The sequence below is a fragment of the Lolium perenne genome, chromosome 7 (assembly GCF_019359855.2).
Source record: "Lolium perenne isolate Kyuss_39 chromosome 7, Kyuss_2.0, whole genome shotgun sequence".
Taxonomy (NCBI): Eukaryota; Viridiplantae; Streptophyta; class Magnoliopsida; order Poales; family Poaceae; genus Lolium; species Lolium perenne.
The window spans coordinates 143,333,743-143,357,537 of record NC_067250.2 but is presented as its reverse complement, the minus strand read 5'-3'; the positions used below and the strand labels follow the sequence as shown (position 1 = coordinate 143,357,537).

At 44.7% G+C, this 23,795-nt stretch overlaps 1 protein-coding gene across 2 annotated transcripts; it reads right to left on the bottom strand.

Moving 5' to 3' along the window:
* Window positions 1-16,786: 16,786 nt before the first annotated feature.
* On the bottom strand, window positions 16,787-22,367 carry LOC127318665 (probable alpha,alpha-trehalose-phosphate synthase [UDP-forming] 9). Of its 2 annotated transcripts, none has more exons than XM_051349138.2 (4): window positions 22,128-22,367; window positions 17,936-19,969; window positions 17,566-17,839; window positions 16,787-17,474 (listed from the first exon to the last, which is right to left on the bottom strand). In XM_051349138.2, exons 2-4 carry the CDS (start codon window positions 19,915-19,917, stop codon window positions 17,142-17,144), a joined length of 2,589 nt encoding a protein of 862 aa, XP_051205098.1. In that variant the 5' UTR covers window positions 19,918-19,969; window positions 22,128-22,367; the 3' UTR covers window positions 16,787-17,141. The 2 variants fall into 2 exon arrangements, with proteins under 2 accessions (XP_051205098.1, XP_071680744.1); XM_071824643.1 differs by lacking the exon at window positions 22,128-22,367 and adding an exon at window positions 20,742-20,781.
* Window positions 22,368-23,795: the final 1,428 nt, after the last annotated feature.

Below are 23,795 nucleotides of genomic sequence, written 5' to 3'. Positions count from 1 at the left end.
TTTTACTAAAACACTTCATAGGCACCAAGTGTGTACATGAATATAGGCATCACAGAATGAACGATGTCTAGTCGAGGGAAGAGAGATGAGCAAATCTTATCAGAAGTTCGGTAAAAACAGCAGCCAAAACATTGCATTTCTATCGGTGTTTATGCACTGTCTAGCTTAGCTTGCTTCGGTTAAGAAACATAACACAGTATTTTTTTTTTTTTTTGAAACAAGGCAAAAGACTTGCCATTTTCATTGATAAAGAAGAAGTTTTAGTTTTACATTCCCATACTTGGCCAAAAGGCCAAGCCAAAAAAAAACGTAACACCTACTCTCGCGGTATTACATTACTCAATGCTTTCGCTCCCGCCATACTCCACGTAGCAACCTCATCTTTGATCTTTGTTATTACCATGTCCGTGGTGGAAGCTTTGTTTCGGAAAACGCGTGCATTTAGCTCCTTCCATATTTCCCATGATATCAACATAGCAAGAGAAGCCATGACCTTTCTACCTTGCCTTGGCTTATGGATCTCCTCCGTCCACCATTATTTGACATTTCCTCTAGAATGCCAAGCACTTGGGTCAACATCATGTAGCCCTAGCCAACTTCTCACACTTGACCAAACTCCAATGGTGAAACGACACTTGAAGAGCAAGTGGGAGGCGGATTCATGAACTTGGTTGCAAAGCTTGCACCTTCCACAATTTGGCCATCCCATCTTTTGAGCCTATCCGCCGTCCAAACTCTATTTTGGATAATCAACCACGCGAATGTTTTGCATTTAGGTGGAGCCCAAGGTTTCCAAATAAGGGAAGGAAAAGATGATTTTGTGTGACCCAAGAATTGCATATTGTATGCCGATTTGGAGGAGTAGCATCCACTATTGGTGAGCTTCCAAGAGATGGAATCCGAGGTGTTGGAGTTAAATTGCACCGGTTGAATCATTTCCCAAAGGGTTGCAAATTGCGTGATGTGCTCAAGTGTTAGACCATCATTGGTGTTGATCTTAGAGATCCAAAAATTGGCATCCAAAGCCTTGCTAACGGAACACCTTTTTCCTTGTGATATTTTGTAGACAAGGGGTGCGATGTCTTTCGGTCTTTTCCCATCAAGCCAAGGGTCCTCCTAAAAAATTGCCTTCTTGCCTGCGAATAGCTCTTTATCTTGGTTGTTGCATGGGTTTCCAAGGCCAACCCACGGTCTTGCCTCATCACTCCATTCATGCCAAAGCCATCTCATGCGAAGAGCCGAAGCGAATTTAGCAAGGTTTAGAATCCCAAGACCTCCATATTCCTTGGGCTTACACACCATATCCCAACTAACTTTGCATTTTCCTCCGGTGACTTTATCACTTGCCGCCCAAAGAAAGACTCTTCGAATGCTATCAATTTTCATGAGCACCTCAACCGGCACATTGAGGACGGTAATGTAGTAGATGGCAATGCTAGTGAGGACGGACTTAACAAGGGTGGACCGGCCAGCCATGGTGACATGTTTCCCAATCCATGGCAAGAGCTTGGCGGCCACTTTATCTTCTAACGGTTGGAAGTGTATCCTTTTTAACCTAGTGACCGAAAGAGGAAGTTCGAGGTACTTCATTGGGAAGCTTGTACAGGAAGCCGGAAAGGCTTGAAGGATGTCATTAAGATCAAGCTCCGTACATCTAGTGACCGAAAGAGGAAGAAACATAACACAGTAATGTGCTTATATGATTGTGCATTGTCTAGCTTAGCTTGCTTCCCTTACGAAACAGAGCACATGATTGTGCTTATATGTAGCAGAAAGCTTTGAAAAATGCAGGCTAACTAAACTGTAACATCCCAAGTTTCAACAATATTAAACAAGAAAGAGAAATTTCCCAAACTCAAATTTTGCAATTAACAAAAACTTTTTCTATGCATATAGGGCCACATATAGATAAATGCATTTGAGTGATTTTCTTTTGTGCAATTGCCATGATGAGTGTTAGTATGTGTAAACCTTGTTGTGTGAACCCTAACCAAGTTCACTAAACCCTAAATTGGGGAGAAATAAGGAAATTGGGAAAAACCCCTCTCTCACTCACATACCCTCTATGTAAAATAACCAATCCTCAACCAAGGCCAAGTTAGCTTGCCCCATTGCTTCTAAAATACTTCAATGTGTTAAACTAACCCTTTTGCATCCTTGGATCAAGAATCAAACCAAAAGAAATCAAATTTTCTTCACACATGTGATAATGGTCACATCTCACAAAAATATTTTCTTCACCTCTTTACCCCTCTGTTTTTCTCAAATCTTGAACTAAGCAAGGTCAACTAAAGCCAGGTCATCCAAGACCATGTCAAGGTGAGTAACTTTGGTGTTGACCACCCTCCCTAAAGTTGACTAGGTTGACCAGAAAAAAAGGGCAAAGAGGGAACCCGAGAGAGAAAAGAAGATCACCCCAAATTTTGAAAACTTGCAAATCAATTCCAAATTGAGTGCCACCACCACCAATACATCACAATGTTTATATAAATGAGAATCACCAAAAAGATTTTCAAAATTTGAAAGAAAGTTTCTTGCGGGCATTTTATCGAACAGGTGGCAGGCAGCTTCTAGAATAAGTGAGACATGCTTTTATCCAGTGGTTTTGACCCTAAACCACTTTGGCAAAGTGATCATCAGCCTCCCCTACACCCCCTGCCTCTAGCCCAGTACTTGCATGGCTGATAAAAGTGGAGGAGAAACACTAAACCATGCCAAACAATGCAATGCCGGCCACCTTTGGCACCCATCTCCCTGGCCACTCCCTTGTCTTTTCTCCATGTCCTCGAGCATCCCTGATGCATAAGGATCACGCCCGTACCACTGAATCGATCGGCATTGCACGGCCCTGCCCAGAACGCCCGTGTCCAAAACGCTCCAGGACGCGCCAGCCGGCGTGGTGATCACGCCCTGGACGCGCAAGGACGTCGTCCACTTGCACGCCCTCGTCCTCGCCCTGCATCCCTAGCACCGCATCGAGCACCGCCTCTGCACCCTCTACGAGCTAGACGAACGCCCGTGCCTGCCCTGCACCGTCGCCGGCGCCCGAGACAAAATGATGCCGCGCGCCCAGTGATGGACATTGCACGCGCCCGAGCGATCCCATCCCCCTTTTGCCGCGCCAGCTACTCCTTGAGCATCTCCAGGACAAGGCCTACACGCTCCCGTCCTTCGCTTGCCCTTTCGCTCGCTGGAACCGCCACGCCATGGCCGCGCCCTTGCAGCACCCCCACGGCACCCTCGCCGCTATAAATAGAGGCCCTCCCAGCAAGCTCCTCACACACCACTCGACTCTCCTCTCACCACTGATCATCCTCACCACCTTAGCTCGTTCGATTGCCGCCGGAGGAGGAGCAATTTCAAGATCGGAGCCGCCGGGGGACGCAGCTCACCGTCGACGATTGGCGCCACCCCAAGCGCCGCCGCTGCTCCCAACCTCTTCCTCATCGACTACACCTTCACCGCGCATACTGCCTGAGTCCTGCATCGGCCTGGTAGGCTCCCCGACCCCCTACCGCCGCCGTGCCCTCGTCGGAATCCCGCCGGGGACGACGACGTTCCCACACCGTCGATCCTCCCTCTAATCCTACGGTCGAAATAGAACATACCGGTTCGGCGTTCAAATAGGCGCCGACAGGTGGCCCCCACCCTGTCAGCGCGGCCCGAGCGCGCCAGCCGCGTGTTGGGCTGCGAAGTGCTGCCGAATTTCGTTTCGGCCCATTTACTTTTCCCGCCCAGCCCAAAAATTCAAATCTGGTTTATTCTTTAATTCAAATTGCTCTGCTGAATGTTTAGTAAAACTTAAATAGTTTATATTCTACCAAACCAAATCTAGCAAGTTTTATACCGTTGGAAAGCCCATAAAATTTCCCATCCAATGCCACTGGCCCCATCTCCATTTTTGTTGTAGATTTAATTTGACAAAAAAGACAAGACAGGGAGTTTTGCACTTTCAAACTTTATTTAAAATTCAACCAAGATAGATTTTTGAGTAATTCCAATTCTAATAAATCACAAATGATGTCCTCTAATTGATTATGCAATAACATAGCCCTGTTGTTTGTATGATCAGGGACTAGATCAAATAAAATGGCTATGTAGTCATTTCTAAAAGCATTTTTAAGTGGAATTCAAACTCAACCCCAATATGAGAATTACCTCTCATTTAAATTTTGATCCTAAGTACTAATAACCAGGGGGAATGACTTAGGCTAATGAACCCTTGAGAATTATTACTTAGAGATTTTTAATTCATTTAAATACTAAGTTGTTAAAACTATGTGAAGTGTAACACTTCAATTAAATTGAACTCACATATAATAGATATGAAATGTTGACTTTGGGGTCAACCTATATTTCATACCCTATTATTATATGGAGAGATTAAATCTTAATATTAAATAATGCAAGGAAATGGAATCCTTTAAAGACCTACATATCAAATCTAAGAAATAGGAATAATGAGAGGAAATTATTTTCCTTCTACTAAAGACAAATCCTCTAATCCACCATGCCATGCTTGATTGATGATAGGACTAGTGTGTGAACTATTTTTGAGTGCCTCTAGTTTAGCATGTGAGCTTGGTTTAGTATTTATACCTCGTATTCGTATATAGACGCTAGTAACGAGGAATACCAAGAAGAGGAGGGCTACTCTCAGGAAGAAGAAGAGAACTTCGATAACTACCCAGCTCAAGGCAAGCTAACCCTTGCTAAACACAAGTGCTTAGCTCTACAAGAGCAAAGGCACCATCACACTTTACTTTTATGTATTACCTATCCCATGCTTTTACTTACCATTGCTTTTGCTTATTTATTCCAAAGTACCCTTTTTATTTATGATTCCCTTGTCTAGATTAGAACAAGAGTATCAAAGTTAGCCTAGGCAAATAAAGCTAGATAGCACCCCCTTCACATAGTGGCTAGTGCTAAGCAAGTAAAATGGACTACTCTAGATGGGAACATTTGTGAAATGGTTTGAAGTGAAAGATTTTGAAGGTGAATATGACCAAGAGAAGATGGTGATTTTTGACAAAATAGATGATTGAGTTTGAATGCGATATCTTTCCAATTATACAAGTACCCCCACAATACCTGATTATGGGTAGGGCTTAACTAGAAACTTGTGTATTTTAGTATGGGTTCCCTCTGAACAAACATCATAGGGGTTACGCTGCGGCTGCCTCCGGTACTTGTGGATTGATGTTGAAATGAGGTGAATGTACGGCCCAAGCCCTGTGCAGTTCCCGGGTTGACTGCGGTTTCCACCGGGAGGCCAAGCTCATGGGGAGAGGTGCTCATACTAGCGTATATAAGTGAACGGTTTCGATTGATGATCCGCGTACTGTGTTACGATGATTCGAGGTTACCCTCGACGGATGTAATCAAAAGTTGTGGCACAAGAGTACAACCTCTGCAGAGTGTTAAACCTATTCGAATAGCCGTGTCCACGGTTACGGACGCTTGGAAAGGCCATACTATCTCCGTTATCATTAAATTGTTTTGGTTCTAGAAACGAATGGTGGTTTGAAAGGTGACATTATGGTGATCCATAATGTGATGTGGGAATGACACTAATGTTCCCACTTGAGTTAGTCGAGCACATGATTTAGGCTTTACCAAAGATTTATGAAACTAAAACTTGGCTTTTTGCAAATAAACCTAGAGCTTAGCACCCCCTTTTACATTCAATGAGTATTTTATCTTAGAGTTAGTTTGCGAGTACTTTAAGAGTACTCATGGCTTTGCCCTGGCTATTCAAATGCCAGACTATGAAGGAGAGCACCAGTATCAGGATGACGGACAACAGGACGTCTACGATAACTAGGATCGTCTTCTAACGTCAAGCGTTGCCTGTGGAATAGATCGTCCACTACTACTTCGCTTCCGCTACTATTTGTGATGTTGAACAATATATTCGTGTAATATTGGATCATGTGATCTATGGTTGTAAGACAATATGTGTTGTAATAAATGATGACTCTATGCTACTTACTATTATGTCTCGCAAAAACATTATTCCTGGGATTGCGATGTACGGCATAATAGGCATCTGGACTTAAAAATCCGGGTGTTGACAAGTTGGTATCAGAGCCATTGTTTGACCTTAGGAGACCCTAGTTAGAATGGACGCTCAAAAACTTAGTTTCAAATTCCATGATTTGACTAGTTATGAAAATCTTATTCACCCCCTTACCTTGAAGAGTCTTTTTCAAACTTTAACTTCATGCCCTTCTTCTAAGAGAATTAAAAATTTGGAACACTTGCACTTATCTAACTTAATCATCTCATCTCTCTACAGATGGATCACGTTGTGGACGCGCAGCCCTTTCTCCAGACTGAGTTCTATCAGTTGGGGAACGGTGGAGAGATCATCTTCGAGAGGGACCTCTTCTCCCTCTCCGAGTTCCTCGGGCGCCCACCACCGGAAGTCTTTGGCGGAATGCTGAATGACCAACCCGGTGGTCAACTTCAGTGGGTGATCATGGTGGACCTTCGTGGGAGGTTCACGCTCCCAATGAGCGCAAGGATCCAGTTCTCCTTCAGGGAGAACAACTGGGCGGATGGTCTCGCAAGGGGACTTCAGGAAGGACTCGCACGTCTGTGCGGGCAAAACTTCATGGACTTCACCGACAGTCGCTTTGTGCACTATGCAAGGCACAACTCACTCGGAGTGCCAATGAACCTGCCGTCACACCCGCAGCTTCGCCACCATGTTGACCATCTGGACTTCATGCTGAGCGAGACCCGCATCGACCTCGACAACTCCCGCGAATACGCCAACCACACTCACATCCAGTTGGCGCAGCAGGCGGAGACCATCAAGGTCATCGCCGGAGAACGCAGGGCACTCCGCCGTGCCAACCAGAAGAAGGATTACACCATCAACCGCCTGAAGGCCAGGATCGCCACTCTGAAGGCGACCATCGCTGCACAAGCTGAGCAGATCCAGGAGCTGGAAGGCGAAGGTGAAGGGGAGAACATCCAGGGGGACGGCTACTCCTACGTCAGCAACGACGACGACTACGAGGAGGAGGAAGACGACGACCTGGAGTTCCACCCTTACGAGGATGGCCACGAGCACCTCGATGCCGGGGTAGACAATGTCTACCCTATCAACGTCGATGGCGAGTAGTCCCGTCTGAGCACTTGCGCCCCGTGTTATGTATTGGTCCTTTGTACCCGCCCCATGTATCGTAGTTTGTTGAAAGGGTTCTTAAAACCCTCCTGAACATTTGGCTTGTAATATGTGCTACCTCCATGACTATGTTTGTGTGTGTGTAATATTATTATTATTATGAATCAAGTTAAGTTGTATTTTACCCCAAAATGAGCCATAGACATTTCCCTCTTATCTCATGATCCCTATCACTGTTCAGATGGCACCCCCAACTCGCAACATGACTCAGGAGGCAATCTGCGAGATCTTGCAACAGATGTTGGCTGATAGAGAAGTTGAGAGAGCTGAAAGGCAAGCCAACCTAGCTGCACTTCAACAACTTGCTCAGGGCAATCAAGGCCACGGAAACCACGACCACCCAGGGTCAAAGCTGAAAAACTTCCAGAACACTAACCCACCGGTGTTCAACAAGACAGAGGAACCCCTCGATGCTGATGATTGGCTTCAGACTATGGAGAACAATCTCGAGGTTGCCGGAGTGGAGGACAACGAGAAGGTGTTGTTCGCCACCCACTATCTGGCTGGACCTGCACGTGCCTGGTGGACAAGCACCCGCGCCTTACATGCGGGGAACCTGATGACTTGGGAAGACTTCAGACTCAAGTTTAGCAAGTATCATGTGCCCCCGGGTTTGATTAAGAAGATGAGGGATGAGTTCAGAGAACTGAAGCAAGGCAGAATGACCGTGGTGGAATACCGCGACAAGTTCCTCACTTTGTCAAGGTACGCCCCGGATGAGACGGACACCGTCGAGAAGAGGAAGGAGAGGTTTCTGAATGGACTGCATGATGAAATGCAGACTGTGCTGATCAACATCCCCTTTGCTGACTTAGAGGCACTCGTTGACTCCGCCATTCAGATGGAGGGGAAGATACACCAAGCCAATGAGAACCGCAAGCGCCGTATGATGAACCAGAGTGGGCCCAGCAACAACCACAAGTATCGCCCCAACTCAGGTGGAGGGTTCGCCCCAAGAAACAACAAGCCCCCGATGCAAAATCCACGTCCGAGTTATCAGAACAGGAGTGGAGGAAACCCCAGGTCAGGGGGACACAACAACAACAACAACAACAGCAACTTCAACCGCGCCCCACCTCGCGCCCCCAACAATAACTCCAACACTGCTCCAAGGACTGGGAGCAACGCTGTTCCCATCACCCCCAAGGACAAGTCCACCTACAACTGCTACGAGTGCGGAGTAGCTGGGCACTTCTCCTATGAGTGCCCCAAGAAGCTCGCCAAGACTGCCGCCAACACCTCAGGCCCTGCGCAGCAGCAGCGTCGTGTCACCACCAACAAGAAGTTCGCCCCCAACAACCCGAACAACCGCAACGGCCGCCTCTACCACATGAATGCAGAAGAAGCTCAGGAAGCCCCAGACGTGGTGCTGGGTATGTTCTCTGTTAACTCAATACCCGCAAGAGTGCTGTTTGATTCTGGAGCATCGCATTCATTCATTACCGAAGATTTTGCATGCACTAGTAAGATTCAACCCATCAGTTTGAAGCATGTCATGATAGTTCAAATACCTGGATCAACAACTAAAGCTAGAAAAATTTGCAAAGATGTGCCCATCAGAATACATGAAATAGATTTCTATGCCAATTTGATTGTTCTGGGAGCAAAAGGAATGGAAGTAGTCCTGGGAATGGACTGGATGGCGAAACATCATGGACTGATTGATTGTGCCAAGAAGGCCATCACCATGACTAGTAGCACCGGAATAATAGTCGAACACATTTCTGAAAAGATGCCCCGAAATTTTACCTGTAACCAAAGCCTAGCCAAACCCACCTTGGATCAGATCAGGGTCGTTTGTCGATATCCTGATGTGTTCCCGGATGATCTACCCGGTATGCCCCCAGATCGGGATATCGAGTTTATCATCGAGTTAATCCCCGGAACCGGACCTATAGCCCAGAGAGCCTACAGCATGAACCCGACAGAGTTAGTGGAACTGAAGAAACAGCTGGATGATATGCTCTTCAAAGGTCTGATTCAACCAAGTGCGTCACCCTGGAGATCGCCAGTTTTGTTTGTGGATAAAAAGGACGGTGCCACTCGTTTGGTTACGGACTATCGTAAGCTTAACGATGTCACCATTAAGAATAAGTATCCATTGCCCAAGATAGAAGATCTGTTTGACCAGTTGACCGGAGCCAGAGTATTCTCCAAGATTGATCTGCGGACAGGATACCATCAGTTGAAGATTCGTGCCACCGATATCCCCAAAACTGCCTTTACCACCCGATATGGATTGTATGAGTACAATGTCATGTCATTTGGATTGACCAATGCCCCCGCTTACTTCATGAATCTCATGAATAAGATCTTTATGAACTTCCTGGACAAGTTTGTGGTTGTCTTCATCGACGACATCCTCATATACTCCAAGTCCGAGGAAGAACATGAGCAACATTTGGAAGTGGTCCTAGATACCCTTCGGGAACATCAGTTGTATGCCAAGTTCAGCAAGTGTGAGTTCTGGTTGAAAGAAGTAGGATTCTTGGGTCACATCTTGTCAGCCGGAGGAATTGCCGTTGACCACGCAAAAATCAAGACTGTTGAAGAATGGAAAGCCCCAACCACTCAGACCGAGGTCCGTGCATTTCTTGGATTGGCGGGATACTACCGCCGATTCGTTGAAGGATTCTCGAGTATAGCAAGACCGATGACTCAATTGTTGAAGAAGGACCGGAAGTTCGAATGGACCGACAAGTGTGAAGAGAGCTTTCAACAGCTCAAATTAAGATTGACAACAGCCCCAATACTGGTTATGCCGGACATTACCAAGCCCTTTGATGTGTACTGTGACGCCTCCAAGATTGGTCTTGGATGTGTGCTGATGCAAGAACGCAAAGTGATATCTTACCTATCAAGACAGTTGAAGCAGCATGAACAGAACTACCCAACCCATGATTTAGAGCTAGCAGCGGTGGTGTTAGCACTGAAAGTATGGCGTCATTACCTCATGGGTAATCGATGCGAGGTTTTTTCGGATCACAAGAGCCTGAAGTATATCTTCACACAGAAGGAGCTGAATATGAGACAGCGCAGATGGATTGAGTTAATCAAGGATTACGACATGGAAATCCACTATCACCCCGGCAAGGCCAACGTGGTAGCAGATGCTCTGAGTAGACTGCCGTGTCAGTTGAACTCCATGTTAGCAATTGAGCAACCTAGCCTGTTTGAAGAGTTTGAACAGTTTAGACTTGAGCTGGTCAGCGAAGGATACCTCGCCAGCATTGAACTCCAACCCACCCTGAATAGTCAGATCAAAGAAGCACAGAAAGGAAATGCTAGCATTGACGGAATCAAGAACCAAATAGCCGCCGGAAAAGCACCAGGATTCACCGTAGATGAAGAAGGAGTGCTATGGTATAACAAGCGCCTTTGCGTACCGTCAGACTCAAAATTGAAGCAAGTTATCCTGAAGGAAGCTCACGACACCCTATACTCCATTCACCCCGGAGGAACCAAGATGTACCAGGATTTGAAGGAACAATTCTGGTGGCATGGAATGAAGAGAGAAATTGGAAGCTACATCGCCAAGTGTGACATCTGCCAAAGAGTCAAAGCCGAACACCAACGCCCCGCAGGACTGTTGCAACCCCTACAGATTCCCGAATGGAAGTGGGATTCCGTAGGAATGGACTTCATCACCGGACTGCCCAAGTCTAGTAAAGGAAATGATTCCATCTGGGTAGTGGTCGACAGACTGACCAAAGTCGCCCACTTCATCCCCGTCAAGACCACCTATCAAGGACCGAGACTCGCAGAGCTATATATCTCAAGGATAGTCAGCTTGCACGGAACCCCGAAGTCGATAGTATCCGACAGAGGATCCCAATTCACCTCCAGATTCTGGCAGAAAGTCCATGAAGGACTCGGAACTCGCCTGAATTTCAGCACAACCTATCACCCGCAGACAGATGGACAGACTGAAAGAGTCAATCAGATATTAGAAGATATGTTGAGAGCATGTGTGCTAGAGTATGGATCTAAGTGGGAAGACTGCTTGCCGTACGCAGAATTCTCGTACAACAACAGCTACCAAGCCAGCTTGCAGATGGCCCCCTTCGAAGCACTGTACGGAAGGAAGTGCCGTACCCCTCTGAATTGGTCGGAAGTAGGAGAGAGTCAAATCTTTGGACCAGATATCCTCCGAGAAGCCGAAGAGAAGGTTCACAAGATTCGTGAGTACCTCAAGACAGCCCAATCCAGACAGAAGAGCTACGCCGACAAGAGACGCCGAGAGATGACCTTCGAGATCGGAGATTTCGTATATCTCAAAGTGTCCCCTCTTAAGGGAATGCAGAGATTTCAACTCAGAGGAAAGCTCGCACCCCGATATGTCGGACCTTTCAAGGTCCTGAGTCGCCGAGGAGAAGTATCCTATCAGCTGGAGTTGCCGGAAGAAATGTCAGCGGTGCACAATGTGTTTCACATCTCGCTACTCCGGAAGTGTTTAGAAGTGCCTGAGAAGACCGAGGTTTTCAAGAACATCGACCATCGAGCTGTCGATATCAACTCAGATCTGACATACCGCGAAGTACCTATTCGCATCTTGGAAGAAGCTTTCAGAACCACCCGTACTCGAAGTATCAAGTTTCTGAAGATCCAATGGAGTAACCACACCGAAGAAGAAGCCACTTGGGAGAGAGAAGACTTTATGAGGACTGAGTACCCAGATCTCTTTAGTACCTAGTTTTCTCAGATCTCGGGACGAGATCTTTTGTAAGGGGGAAGGGTTTGTAACATCCCAAGTTTCAACAATATTAAACAAGAAAGAGAAATTCCCCAAACTCAAATTTTGCAATTAACAAAAACTTTTTCTATGCATATAGGGCCACATATAGATAAATGCATTTGAGTGATTTTCTTTTGTGCAATTGCCATGATGAGTGTTAGTATGTGTAAACCTTGTTGTGTGAACCCTAACCAAGTTCACTAAACCCTAAATTGGGGAGAAATAAGGAAATTGGGAAAAACCCCTCTCTCACTCACATACCCTCTATGTAAAATAACCAATCCTCAACCAAGGCCAAGTTAGCTTGCCCCATTGCTTCTAAAATACTTCAATGTGTTAAACTAACCCTTTTGCATCCTTGGATCAAGAATCAAACCAAAAGAAATCAAATTTTCTTCACACATGTGATAATGGTCACATCTCACAAAAATATTTTCTTCACCTCTTTACCCCTCTGTTTTTCTCAAATCTTGAACTAAGCAAGGTCAACTAAAGCCAGGTCATCCAAGACCATGTCAAGGTGAGTAACTTTGGTGTTGACCACCCTCCCTAAAGTTGACTAGGTTGACCAGAAAAAAAGGGCAAAGAGGGAACCCGAGAGAGAAAAGAAGATCACCCCAAATTTTGAAAACTTGCAAATCAATTCCAAATTGAGTGCCACCACCACCAATACATCACAATGTTTATATAAATGAGAATCACCAAAAAGATTTTCAAAATTTGAAAGAAAGTTTCTTGCGGGCATTTTATCGAACAGGTGGCAGGCAGCTTCTAGAATAAGTGAGACATGCTTTTATCCAGTGGTTTTGACCCTAAACCACTTTGGCAAAGTGATCATCAGCCTCCCCTACACCCCCTGCCTCTAGCCCAGTACTTGCATGGCTGATAAAAGTGGAGGAGAAACACTAAACCATGCCAAACAATGCAATGCCGGCCACCTTTGGCACCCATCTCCCTGGCCACTCCCTTGTCTTTTCTCCATGTCCTCGAGCATCCACGATGCATACGCATCACGCCCGTACCACTGAATCGATCGGCATTGCACGGCCCTGCCCAGAACGCCCGTGTCCAAAACGCTCCAGGACGCGCCAGCCGGCGTGGTGATCACGCCCTGGACGCGCAAGGACGTCGTCCACTTGCACGCCCTCGTCCTCGCCCTGCATCCCTAGCACCGCATCGAGCACCGCCTCTGCACCCTCTACGAGCTAGACGAACGCCCGTGCCTGCCCTGCACCGTCGCCGGCGCCCGAGACGAAATGATGCCGTGCGCCCAGTGATGGACATTGCACGCGCCCGAGCGATCCCATCCCCCTTTTGCCGCGCCAGCTACTCCTTGAGCATCTCCAGGACAAGGCCTACACGCTCCCGTCCTTCGCTTGCCCTTTCGCTCGCTGGAACCGCCACGCCATGGCCGCGCCCTTGCAGCACCCCCACGGCACCCTCGCCGCTATAAATAGAGGCCCTCCCAGCAAGCTCCTCACACACCACTCGACTCTCCTCTCACCACTGATCATCCTCACCACCTTAGCTCGTTCGATTGCCGCCGGAGGAGGAGCAATTTCAAGATCGGAGCCGCCGGGGGACGCAGCTCACCGTCGACGATTGGCGCCACCCCAAGCGCCGCCGCTGCTCCCAACCTCTTCCTCATCGACTACACCTTCACCGCGCATACTGCCTGAGTCCTGCATCGGCCTGGTAGGCTCCCCGACCCCCTACCGCCGCCGTGCCCTCGTCGGAATCCCGCCGGGGACAACGACGTTCCCACACCGTCGATCCTCCCTCTAATCCTACGGTCGAAATAGAACATACCGGTTCGGCGTTCAAATAGGCGCCGACAGGTGGCCCCCACCCTGTCAGCGCGGCCCGAGCGCGCCAGCCGCGTGTTGGGCTGCGAAGTGCTGCCGAATTTCGTTTCGGCCCATTTACTTTTCCCGCCCAGCCCAAAAATTCAAATCTGGTTTATTCTTTAATTCAAATTGCTCTGCTGAATGTTTAGTAAAACTTAAATAGTTTATATTCTACCAAACCAAATCTAGCAAGTTTTATACCGTTGGAAAGCCCATAAAATTTCCCATCCAATGCCACTGGCCCCATCTCCATTTTTGTTGTAGATTTAATTTGACAAAAAAGACAAGACAGGGAGTTTTGCACTTTCAAACTTTATTTAAAATTCAACCAAGATAGATTTTTGAGTAATTCCAATTCTAATAAATCACAAATGATGTCCTCTAATTGATTATGCAATAACATAGCCCTGTTGTTTGTATGATCAGGGACTAGATCAAATAAAATGGCTATGTAGTCATTTCTAAAAGCATTTTTAAGTGGAATTCAAACTCAACCCCAATATGAGAATTACCTCTCATTTAAATTTTGATCCTAAGTACTAATAACCAGGGGGAATGACTTAGGCTAATGAACCCTTGAGAATTATTACTTAGAGATTTTTAATTCATTTAAATACTAAGTTGTTAAAACTATGTGAAGTGTAACACTTCAATTAAATTGAACTCACATATAATAGATATGAAATGTTGACTTTGGGGTCAACCTATATTTCATACCCTATTATTATATGGAGAGATTAAATCTTAATATTAAATAATGCAAAGAAATGGAATCCTTTAAAGACCTACATATCAAATCTAAGAAATAGGAATAATGAGAGGAAATTATTTTCCTTCTACTAAAGACAAATCCTCTAATCCACCATGCCATGCTTGATTGATGATAGGACTAGTGTGTGAACTATTTTTGAGTGCCTCTAGTTTAGCATGTGAGCTTGGTTTAGTATTTATACCTCGTATTCGTATATAGACGCTAGTAACGAGGAATACCAAGAAGAGGAGGGCTACTCTCAGGAAGAAGAAGAGAACTTCGATAACTACCCAGCTCAAGGCAAGCTAACCCTTGCTAAACACAAGTGCTTAGCTCTACAAGAGCAAAGGCACCATCACACTTTACTTTTATGTATTACCTATCCCATGCTTTTACTTACCATTGCTTTTGCTTATTTATTCCAAAGTACCCTTTTTATTTATGATTCCCTTGTCTAGATTAGAACAAGAGTATCAAAGTTAGCCTAGGCAAATAAAGCTAGATAGCACCCCTTCACATAGTGGCTAGTGCTAAGCAAGTAAAATGGACTACTCTAGATGGGAACATTTGTGAAATGGTTTGAAGTGAAAGATTTTGAAGGTGAATATGACCAAGAGAAGATGGTGATTTTTGACAAAATAGATGATTGAGTTTGAATGCGATATCTTTCCAATTATACAAGTACCCCCACAATACCTGATTATGGGTAGGGCTTAACTAGAAACTTGTGTATTTTAGTATGGGTTCCCTCTGAACAAACATCATAGGGGTTACGCTGCGGCTGCCTCCGGTACTTGTGGATTGATGTTGAAATGAGGTGAATGTACGGCCCAAGCCCTGTGCAGTTCCGGGTTGACTGCGGTTTCCACCGGGAGGCCAAGCTCATGGGGAGAGGTGCTCATACTAGCGTATATAAGTGAACGGTTTCGATTGATGATCCGCGTACTGTGTTACGATGATTCGAGGTTACCCTCGACGGATGTAATCAAAAGTTGTGGCACAAGAGTACAACCTCTGCAGAGTGTTAAACCTATTCGAATAGCCGTGTCCACGGTTACGGACGCTTGGAAAGGCCATACTATCTCCGTTATCATTAAATTGTTTTGGTTCTAGAAACGAATGGTGGTTTGAAAGGTGACATTATGGTGATCCATAATGTGATGTGGGAATGACACTAATGTTCCCACTTGAGTTAGTCGAGCACATGATTTAGGCTTTACCAAAGATTTATGAAACTAAAACTTGGCTTTTTGCAAATAAACCTAGAGCTTAGCACCCCCTTTTACATTCAATGAGTATTTTATCTTAGAGTTAGTTTGCGAGTACTTTAAGAGTACTCATGGCTTTGCCCTGGCTATTCAAATGCCAGACTATGAAGGAGAGCACCAGTATCAGGATGACGGACAACAGGACGTCTACGATAACTAGGATCGTCTTCTAACGTCAAGCGTTGCCTGTGGAATAGATCGTCCACTACTACTTCGCTTCCGCTACTATTTGTGATGTTGAACAATATATTCGTGTAATATTGGATCATGTGATCTATGGTTGTAAGACAATATGTGTTGTAATAAATGATGACTCTATGCTACTTACTATTATGTCTCGCAAAAACATTATTCCTGGGATTGCGATGTACGGCATAATAGGCATCTGGACTTAAAAATCCGGGTGTTGACATAAACCTTCAAGCACGACCTCAGCAGCTTTGGCAAAAATATATCCCCTTGCAATGGCAGATTAGACTCTCCATATTGTACCCAGCTTATTAGAAGACGAAGAACTGAGCCTAAAACCATTGTCTAGAGGAAGGCAGCACACTACATCACATGGATCAGGCGGAAAATATGTTGAGACTCATAGTGCAAGTCTCTCCAAGAAAATTTTAGAAAGGCAACACAATAAAATACGGCAGGGGATTAGATTTGGACAATCACTATTAAGAGGGGCTGTGGAGCAAGGCAACGGCAGCACAAGCTAAGTGTTGTTCTTTCACACCGCAAATTTCAATCAAGAGCACTACTTCCCTACCAAAAAAAAAAAACCTCTAACTAAAAATATTGGCCACCAAACTTATAATTGTAAACTTAAATTTGCAGTTCTTATGGGTGACTCATGTTGGCTAGTCTAGCTGACCTCGCTCCAAAGTAGACCAGAGACCAAACCAAAAAACAAACGCATTTTTCTTTGCTTGAAGGAAACACATGATTCGGTGCCAACCTAACGCTGCAAGCTAATCAATAAGAGGAGGAAAATAAGTTAGGACTCATAACACTAAGTTTCTCCAAGAGAAGTTCAGAAAGCCAACACATCAAATAGGGCAGGAGATTAGATTCAGACAGTCACTAGTAAGTGAATGAAGCAGACAGCAGCAAAAGGCACAAGCGAAGGGCTTTTCTTTCGCGCCGCAAATTTCGATCAGGATCACTCCTTCCCTACCAAAAAACTACCTAAATATTCGCCATCTGACTTCAAATGGCAAACTTGACCTTGCAGGTTCTGACTGTTGGTGGTGATTCATATTGGCTAGTCTAGGATTCTGGGCGACACATTGCAGATTAGGACCTTTGGTATGTACATGATCCACAGCTAGCAAGTCCAGCTGGTGGCTTACTCCACATAATCCAGCACATCTCGGAAGGTTACGCGTCCCTGGCTGACAACCTCCGGTTGAGATGAAACACCGCTTACATTCTTGAGTAATCTGATTACTTCAGCAGTATCATCCACATAGTACTTTGCTTTGCTTGGCTTTTGGCCAACAGAGCAGGCAAGGACCTCCGGAGCTGTCGTGAACACAGAACTGGAGGCCTTGCTATTGATGCTTTCAAACATGTCCTCGTCGGATCGATCATTGCCAATGCACATCAGAAAATCTGGAGCCTTCCCATTGTTGATCAACGTGTGAATTAGCTTGTCTACAGCAAGCCCCTTGCTAACTCCCTGTATGAGAAACACAACTTTCAGTTAGCGCCAACCTTCGCAAAACATGAGTGACAAAAAAGAAGACAAAAGGTATCCAAGTTGCATAAACCTGTGGTTTGACTTCTACAATAAAATGACCACACTTCACACCAACTGGTTCATTCGATAGCACCCTCTCAAGATGGTCCACTAATTCCTTTGCTTGGCAGGAACCAAAATCGTGGTCCGCATCCAGATAGTGCCATACTAGAGCACTTTCCTTTGCCTCTATGAAGGATCCATCAGTTGTTTCAGTGTATACCTGCATGACAGGTTCAGCAATATGCTTCCATTCCCGGTCTGGAATTGAATAGTTTGACTCCCATTCAGCAGCTTTGTTCCATCTGAGAAACAAAGAGTGTTCAATGTTCATACAAAGTACTAAATACTATGGAAATATGCAATGCCGTATGGAGCAAAAGAACTGTTGAGAGGAGTACCTGACAAAATAACCATGTTCCGCGGCAATACCAAGCTTTTCACATGGATTAAACCACTCATCAAGTGAATTCTGCCCTCTTCCACTGACTATAAATACATCGTTCTTTGAGTCATCACATAAGCTGTTAAGAATAGAAATTACTTCTGCACTCGGAGCTTTGTTGATTGATGATTGAGGCACGAGTGTACCATCATAGTCAAGAAATATTGCCCTTCTGGTAGCCTTGTTATAAGAAGAAACAAAGTGCTCCAAAGATAGCTTTCTGAAACCAGGAGAAAGAGCAATAACTCTAAAATTCAGACCAAACCCAATAGCCCAACACCTCCGGCTATAGTGATCTTTGCATGCCCGTTCAAGATCTTGAATAAAGCTGCGTGCCCAGTAAGCAACATGATGAGTACTGACATAGCGATAATGTTTCTCATGTCGCAGTCTTTTCTCAGATTCAGTCAAGTCTGTTGCATGGTGTAAAGCATCAGCCACATCATCAACACTCCAAGGATTTACCCTGAAAGCACCACTGAGAGACGGGGAGCAACCAACAAACTCCGACACAATCAGTGTGCTCGTGTGATGGGAGTTTTTCTCAACACCTCTGAGCTTATCCATCTCAACATTTCCCTGCCGGCAAACAGTGTACTCATATGGCACTAAGTTCATGCCATCCCTCACAGCATTTACAATGCAACAGTCAGATGCAGCATAGAATGCAATCTTTTCAGAAAATGGAATACTATAGTCAATGAGGACAACAGGCTTGTAATCTGCAGAACCATACTTAACATTAATCCTTTCAGCTACACAGCTAGCTTCTGTTATTGCTTCCTCCACATCCTTCCCTGAGCTTCTAGCTGGATTGACAATCTGTACAAGGACCACCCTCCCTCTAAGATCTGGATTCCTGTCTAGAAGAAGCTCCAACCCAAGCAGTTTTAGACTGATCCCTTTGAAGATGTCCATGTCATCAACACCTAACATCAGCATCTTGCCCTTGTACCTTTGTTCAATTTCTTGAACCTTGCTAACTGTGGCGGGCGAATTCAAGATGGACTCAAGCCGCCCAACATGGACACCCACTGAGAGGATCTTCAAGCTCACTGTTCGGCCAAAATACTCTATTCCAATGTAACCACGTTTTGATTCATAATGCAGTCCTAACAATCTGCTACAACAAGAAAGGAAGTGGCGGGCATAGTCGAAAGTTTGAAAACCAATGAGATCAGCATTAAGCAATGACTTCAGGATCTCATCCCTTACAGGCAGTGTCCTATAGATTTCTGAGGAGGGGAATGGACTGTGCAGGAAGAAACCAAGCTTTATTCGGTGCAACCTCTTTCTCAAAAATGTTGGGAGAAGCATGAGATGATAATCATGAACCCAGACACAATCGTCATCTGTATTGATTGCTTCCATAACTTTGTCAGCAAAGATTTTGTTGGCTCGGACATAGGCTTGGAACAGGGAGCGGTCAAAGAGCTCACCTTTGTCAAGGCAAATGGGGAGCATATAATGGAAAAGCGGCCACAGCTGCTGTTTGCAGAAGCCATGGTAGAACTGCTGCTGTAGGTCAGAAGGGAGAAAAGTGGGTATGCATCGATATTCTGTAAGAAGTTTCTGTGCCACATGGTCCTGCTCGCTGGGGTCTATTTGAACCTTCAAACTGCCCACATAGATAACATCGGTCCCATCTGTAAAACCATCTTTCAGTTGCATGAGTAGTGCATCGTCATCTTTTGAGAAAGACCATTGCCCCGCTTCATCTTTCATACAGTTTAGGGGAAGGAAGTTGGCCACAATTATTTTCCTCTCAGCAAAAGATGTCGAACCAACAAAATCATCATCACTTCTTGAATCCCATTCAGGATCAGTTATAATGCCAGGAGAGGTCACCACACGAGGAAGAGACTTAAAAGGTTGCCGGAAGTCAACCCCATCTCCAGCGCTCATTTCTAGAAGATTGGAGTAAGACTTTGAAACCATGATTCCAAGGCCTTATGCAGAAACTAAAATATTGAGAAGCACGTTTAAATCCCTGTTACAAAAAAAAAATGAACAGATCATATTAGCAACCTTGACAATACCTCACTTTGCTGAATTCAAGTTAACATGATTAATCTGGATCCATTGTAATATATATAATATAAAGCACAAGAAACCATTAAATAAATAAATAAACCAAGATTATGATTTAATATTAGCACGTTTGCACAATCATTGTTTAAAATAATAGCCTGTCCACATTTCAAATGCATACTTTTGTCAGTAAGTAACCTAGAGCATCATAAGGAAACTAGATTAGGTTAAGTATGTGACTGAAGTAACTAACTGCATTCAATCATAAATTAGAATTCAGAAGCAACAAGATGTGAATAAACTTCGCCAGAAAAATACTAACCCAGCAATAAAATTTTGCAGACAAGCTCCGTCAAGGTGCATAGGGCATTTTTCAATTGGTTTAAGATAAAACTTTAAACAAAAACCTTGCTCCATTAGTATGTAGTTTATGTGAAGCGATGATGTCAGTTTTATGTCACATAAACTACAAAAAAGTTGAGTAATTACTAGTCGAAGCCCTGTCTTTACCAATCAAAATACGCAATATATTTCCGTAGGGATCACTACATAAAATTATAGTGCAGGTGTACGGAAATATAAGAAATATTTTCATTGAAAGTACAAATAACACTCTGTTCCAGTGCAAAAATGTTATACATACAAGTGCAGCACCTCAGCATATCTTCAACTGATGGTGCTATCTTACAATATCTTAAATCCCCAAACATCCAAAACAACAGCACATTTACCTTCAATGGATAAGGACCACCGTATCCATTCCAAAAAAGCTAATCACAAGATGGACCACGCACCCTACAATGAAAACACAAAAATAGAAATTCAAGGACCACCCTCCATCAGCATGACACAACTACTACTTATTTCAATCTCACCGAGGACAGCAGCCTACAGCCTCATGCCACGCTGCCTGCAATACTACTTGGCATCCCAATCTACAGCTCCCCGGATGTGTCATTATGGCAATCAAACCAGTTCACACACAAATTGCACAGCCTACTTGGCTAGAGCTGGCCTACACTAGGCAAGATACTAGTAACACGGCAGGGCAAAACAGCCATGGAAACTTGATCCAGCATCCCAACCAGCTCACCCTGGCAATACTGGTGGCATCGTCAAGGCAAACGCATCTGTGCTGTGTATCCAGAAACAGAACATGCTTGCAGTAAGTATCCAAAAACAGTGAAATACCTACTGCCCAACATTTAGCAGGGAGAACCATCTCTTATCAAAGAGGTTTTCTGATTAATTCAGAAATACTACAAAACACAATCTAGTGAATGTGATTTTGAGGACAGAACAAACAAGATGAATGAGTTCATCTTGGTGAAAGGCAAGCAACAGATTTACATAGCCACTTTTCATAGTAGGGAAGAGACGCAGGAGCAAGACAACTATACAGCTGCCTGCCTTGAAATGCTTAACAATATATACAGGGATATGCCTGAACAATATCAAATCTTGCCCGTGGTTGATTTGTAAGACCAAACGAACTGAACTAAGAAGAAACAGAATGTGCAGAGGATCTAAAACCACACCCTGAAATAACTCAAACTGAAGATGAATTTGCGCGGAGTGTGGAGCACATACAAAAAACAAAGCGACAGCAGATTACTCTGGCTCCTTTCCGGCTTTCCCCTGTTCATGCCCCGTACACCACCCTTCTTTCGGCCAACCAAAAATAACAGTTGGGCCGCATTGTCTGCTCAAATGCAGTAACTACAGACCAAAATACTCGAGAAAAAAAAAAGTACTCGAAATATCGGCAGGATAAGTCCTAGGATGGGTTATATAAAAGGAGCATTGATTCTTCTTTAATTAACCTTTTTTTGTGCTAGAAATCTTTCGAAATGCAAACTGTAAACAGATCGATTTTCTCCAAAGCAAAATAAACGGAGATACGCAGCAGAACAGAACCGCAATCAGCAATCCCGAGCAACGGAAATCAAAACTCCGCCTCGCCGAAACAAAGATCGCCACTAAGAAAAAGGAAAGATACCAAGAAACGGGGCCGAAAGAGCTCCCAAGATCGAACCGCTCCAAACCTAGGCCGCCCCCGAAGAACAACATTTCAAGCGAACCAAGAAACGAAGAGGATAGAGCAAGGCGTTCCTCACCTAGATCAACGCGCACGGCCGGTTCGAGGTACGCCCCTATACTGCTAGCCCCCGTCTCCGGTCTCCCCACTCTGCTCCTATGAAATTCCTGGCTTCTTCCTCCCTCCCTTCGATTTATCACCACACCAACACCAAACCACTGCTGAGAGAGAAAGAGGGAGGAGGAGAGAGGGGAGAACGCAAGAAATGTGGAGACGGGGACGAAGAAAAAATGAGGAAATAGCTCTGAATTGGTACTTGAAGCTCAAAGGTTTTGCAGGTAACCCCTCCACTTAGGATGGATGAGAGAGAGTGGCAACGACTACCCCTAAAGGTTCTCATATTTACGACTGTACCATTAGAGATAAGATTTGCCACATCTGTGTATTAAAATAGTATACCCCTGTTGCCTAGTATGGTCCTTCCATCAGGATTTCTCATTTTAAGCAAATCTGGCGACATGGGCTTGCTGCCTCCAATTATGCATGACTTGTTTGTTGAATTTAGGTAACGAATTACAGCATTATCGAAAAAAGGCAACAAATTACAGGCTTTAATTTGTGAGGAGATCATGTTCTGCCATAAGTATGCAACCAATTTGAGGATAAGAACGAATTAATTAGGTTTGGAAAATATTTTCTGGCAAGTTATGATGTAGGGAATTAGTGCAAATATATCATAGTTTTGTGTAATGTCCTATGATTGGTATACAGGAAAATCTAGGGATTAACACAATTGGTCCCACCTCTTACTGAAAATGGTGATTGGATGACTAACCTCAAGAGCGGACGGTGATGTTAGGTCTAGTTGGCTGGCCTCAGTGATGAAGTCGCAGGTACTAAAGTCCCGGTACTACCACCTAGCTAAGAAGAAGGCCTTACTGAGGTGCGTCGACGGCCTTGCAAGAAAAGATCATAGAATGAAGAAGGGATGAGTGGGAGGAGCGGCGAGTACTGGAGATAGGGCCATGCAGATTTAGGGGCGGGGGAAGGCGAAGGTGGAGGGTGGGATATATCAGGCAAGGGGAGAAGGGGTTGGTGAGGCGGCATTTCACGTGGTACACTATATCGCAACAAATTATGTTATGCTTGATGTAATTATCGAAAACACGAGAAAGTTTGTTTGTTGGTTTAACGTAGTTTCCACATAATCTAATAAAAAGGATCACCAACAATAAAAAGAACTTTCACGTTTAGAAACGTATGTGGGGTGTAGTGACTTTATTGGCGTGTTCGTGTCATGATGTACATGGAAAACCGGAAATTGGACATGCTCGAAGTTACTAGTAGAGCTGTAAACGAAACATGTAAGTAGGACAAACACGCGATATGTAGAGGTATTATTTAAGTAACTATACTACACTTAAAATAAAAGGAAATGCTATTGAAAATCTTACTCGTCAATGAGGCCCTAGAATTCTATTCATTTATATGAGGCTTTACAGTATAAAAAAAGGTCGCGAAAGAGAAAGTGGCCTCAAATACTCACATTTTGTTTAACAAAAAAGTATATTTCTAGGTATTTTCCCTAATCATCTTCGGGTGGTTGGTTGGGCCTCAAGCATGGCAAAGCTCGAGCCGGGTCGGGCTTCGGGTGGGCCCTGGAAACCCGCAATGGTAAAAAGTTATGTCGAGCCCGATGGTATAAATTGGACCCAAGCCCTGCCAAAGAAGCAAAAGCTTGGCCCGG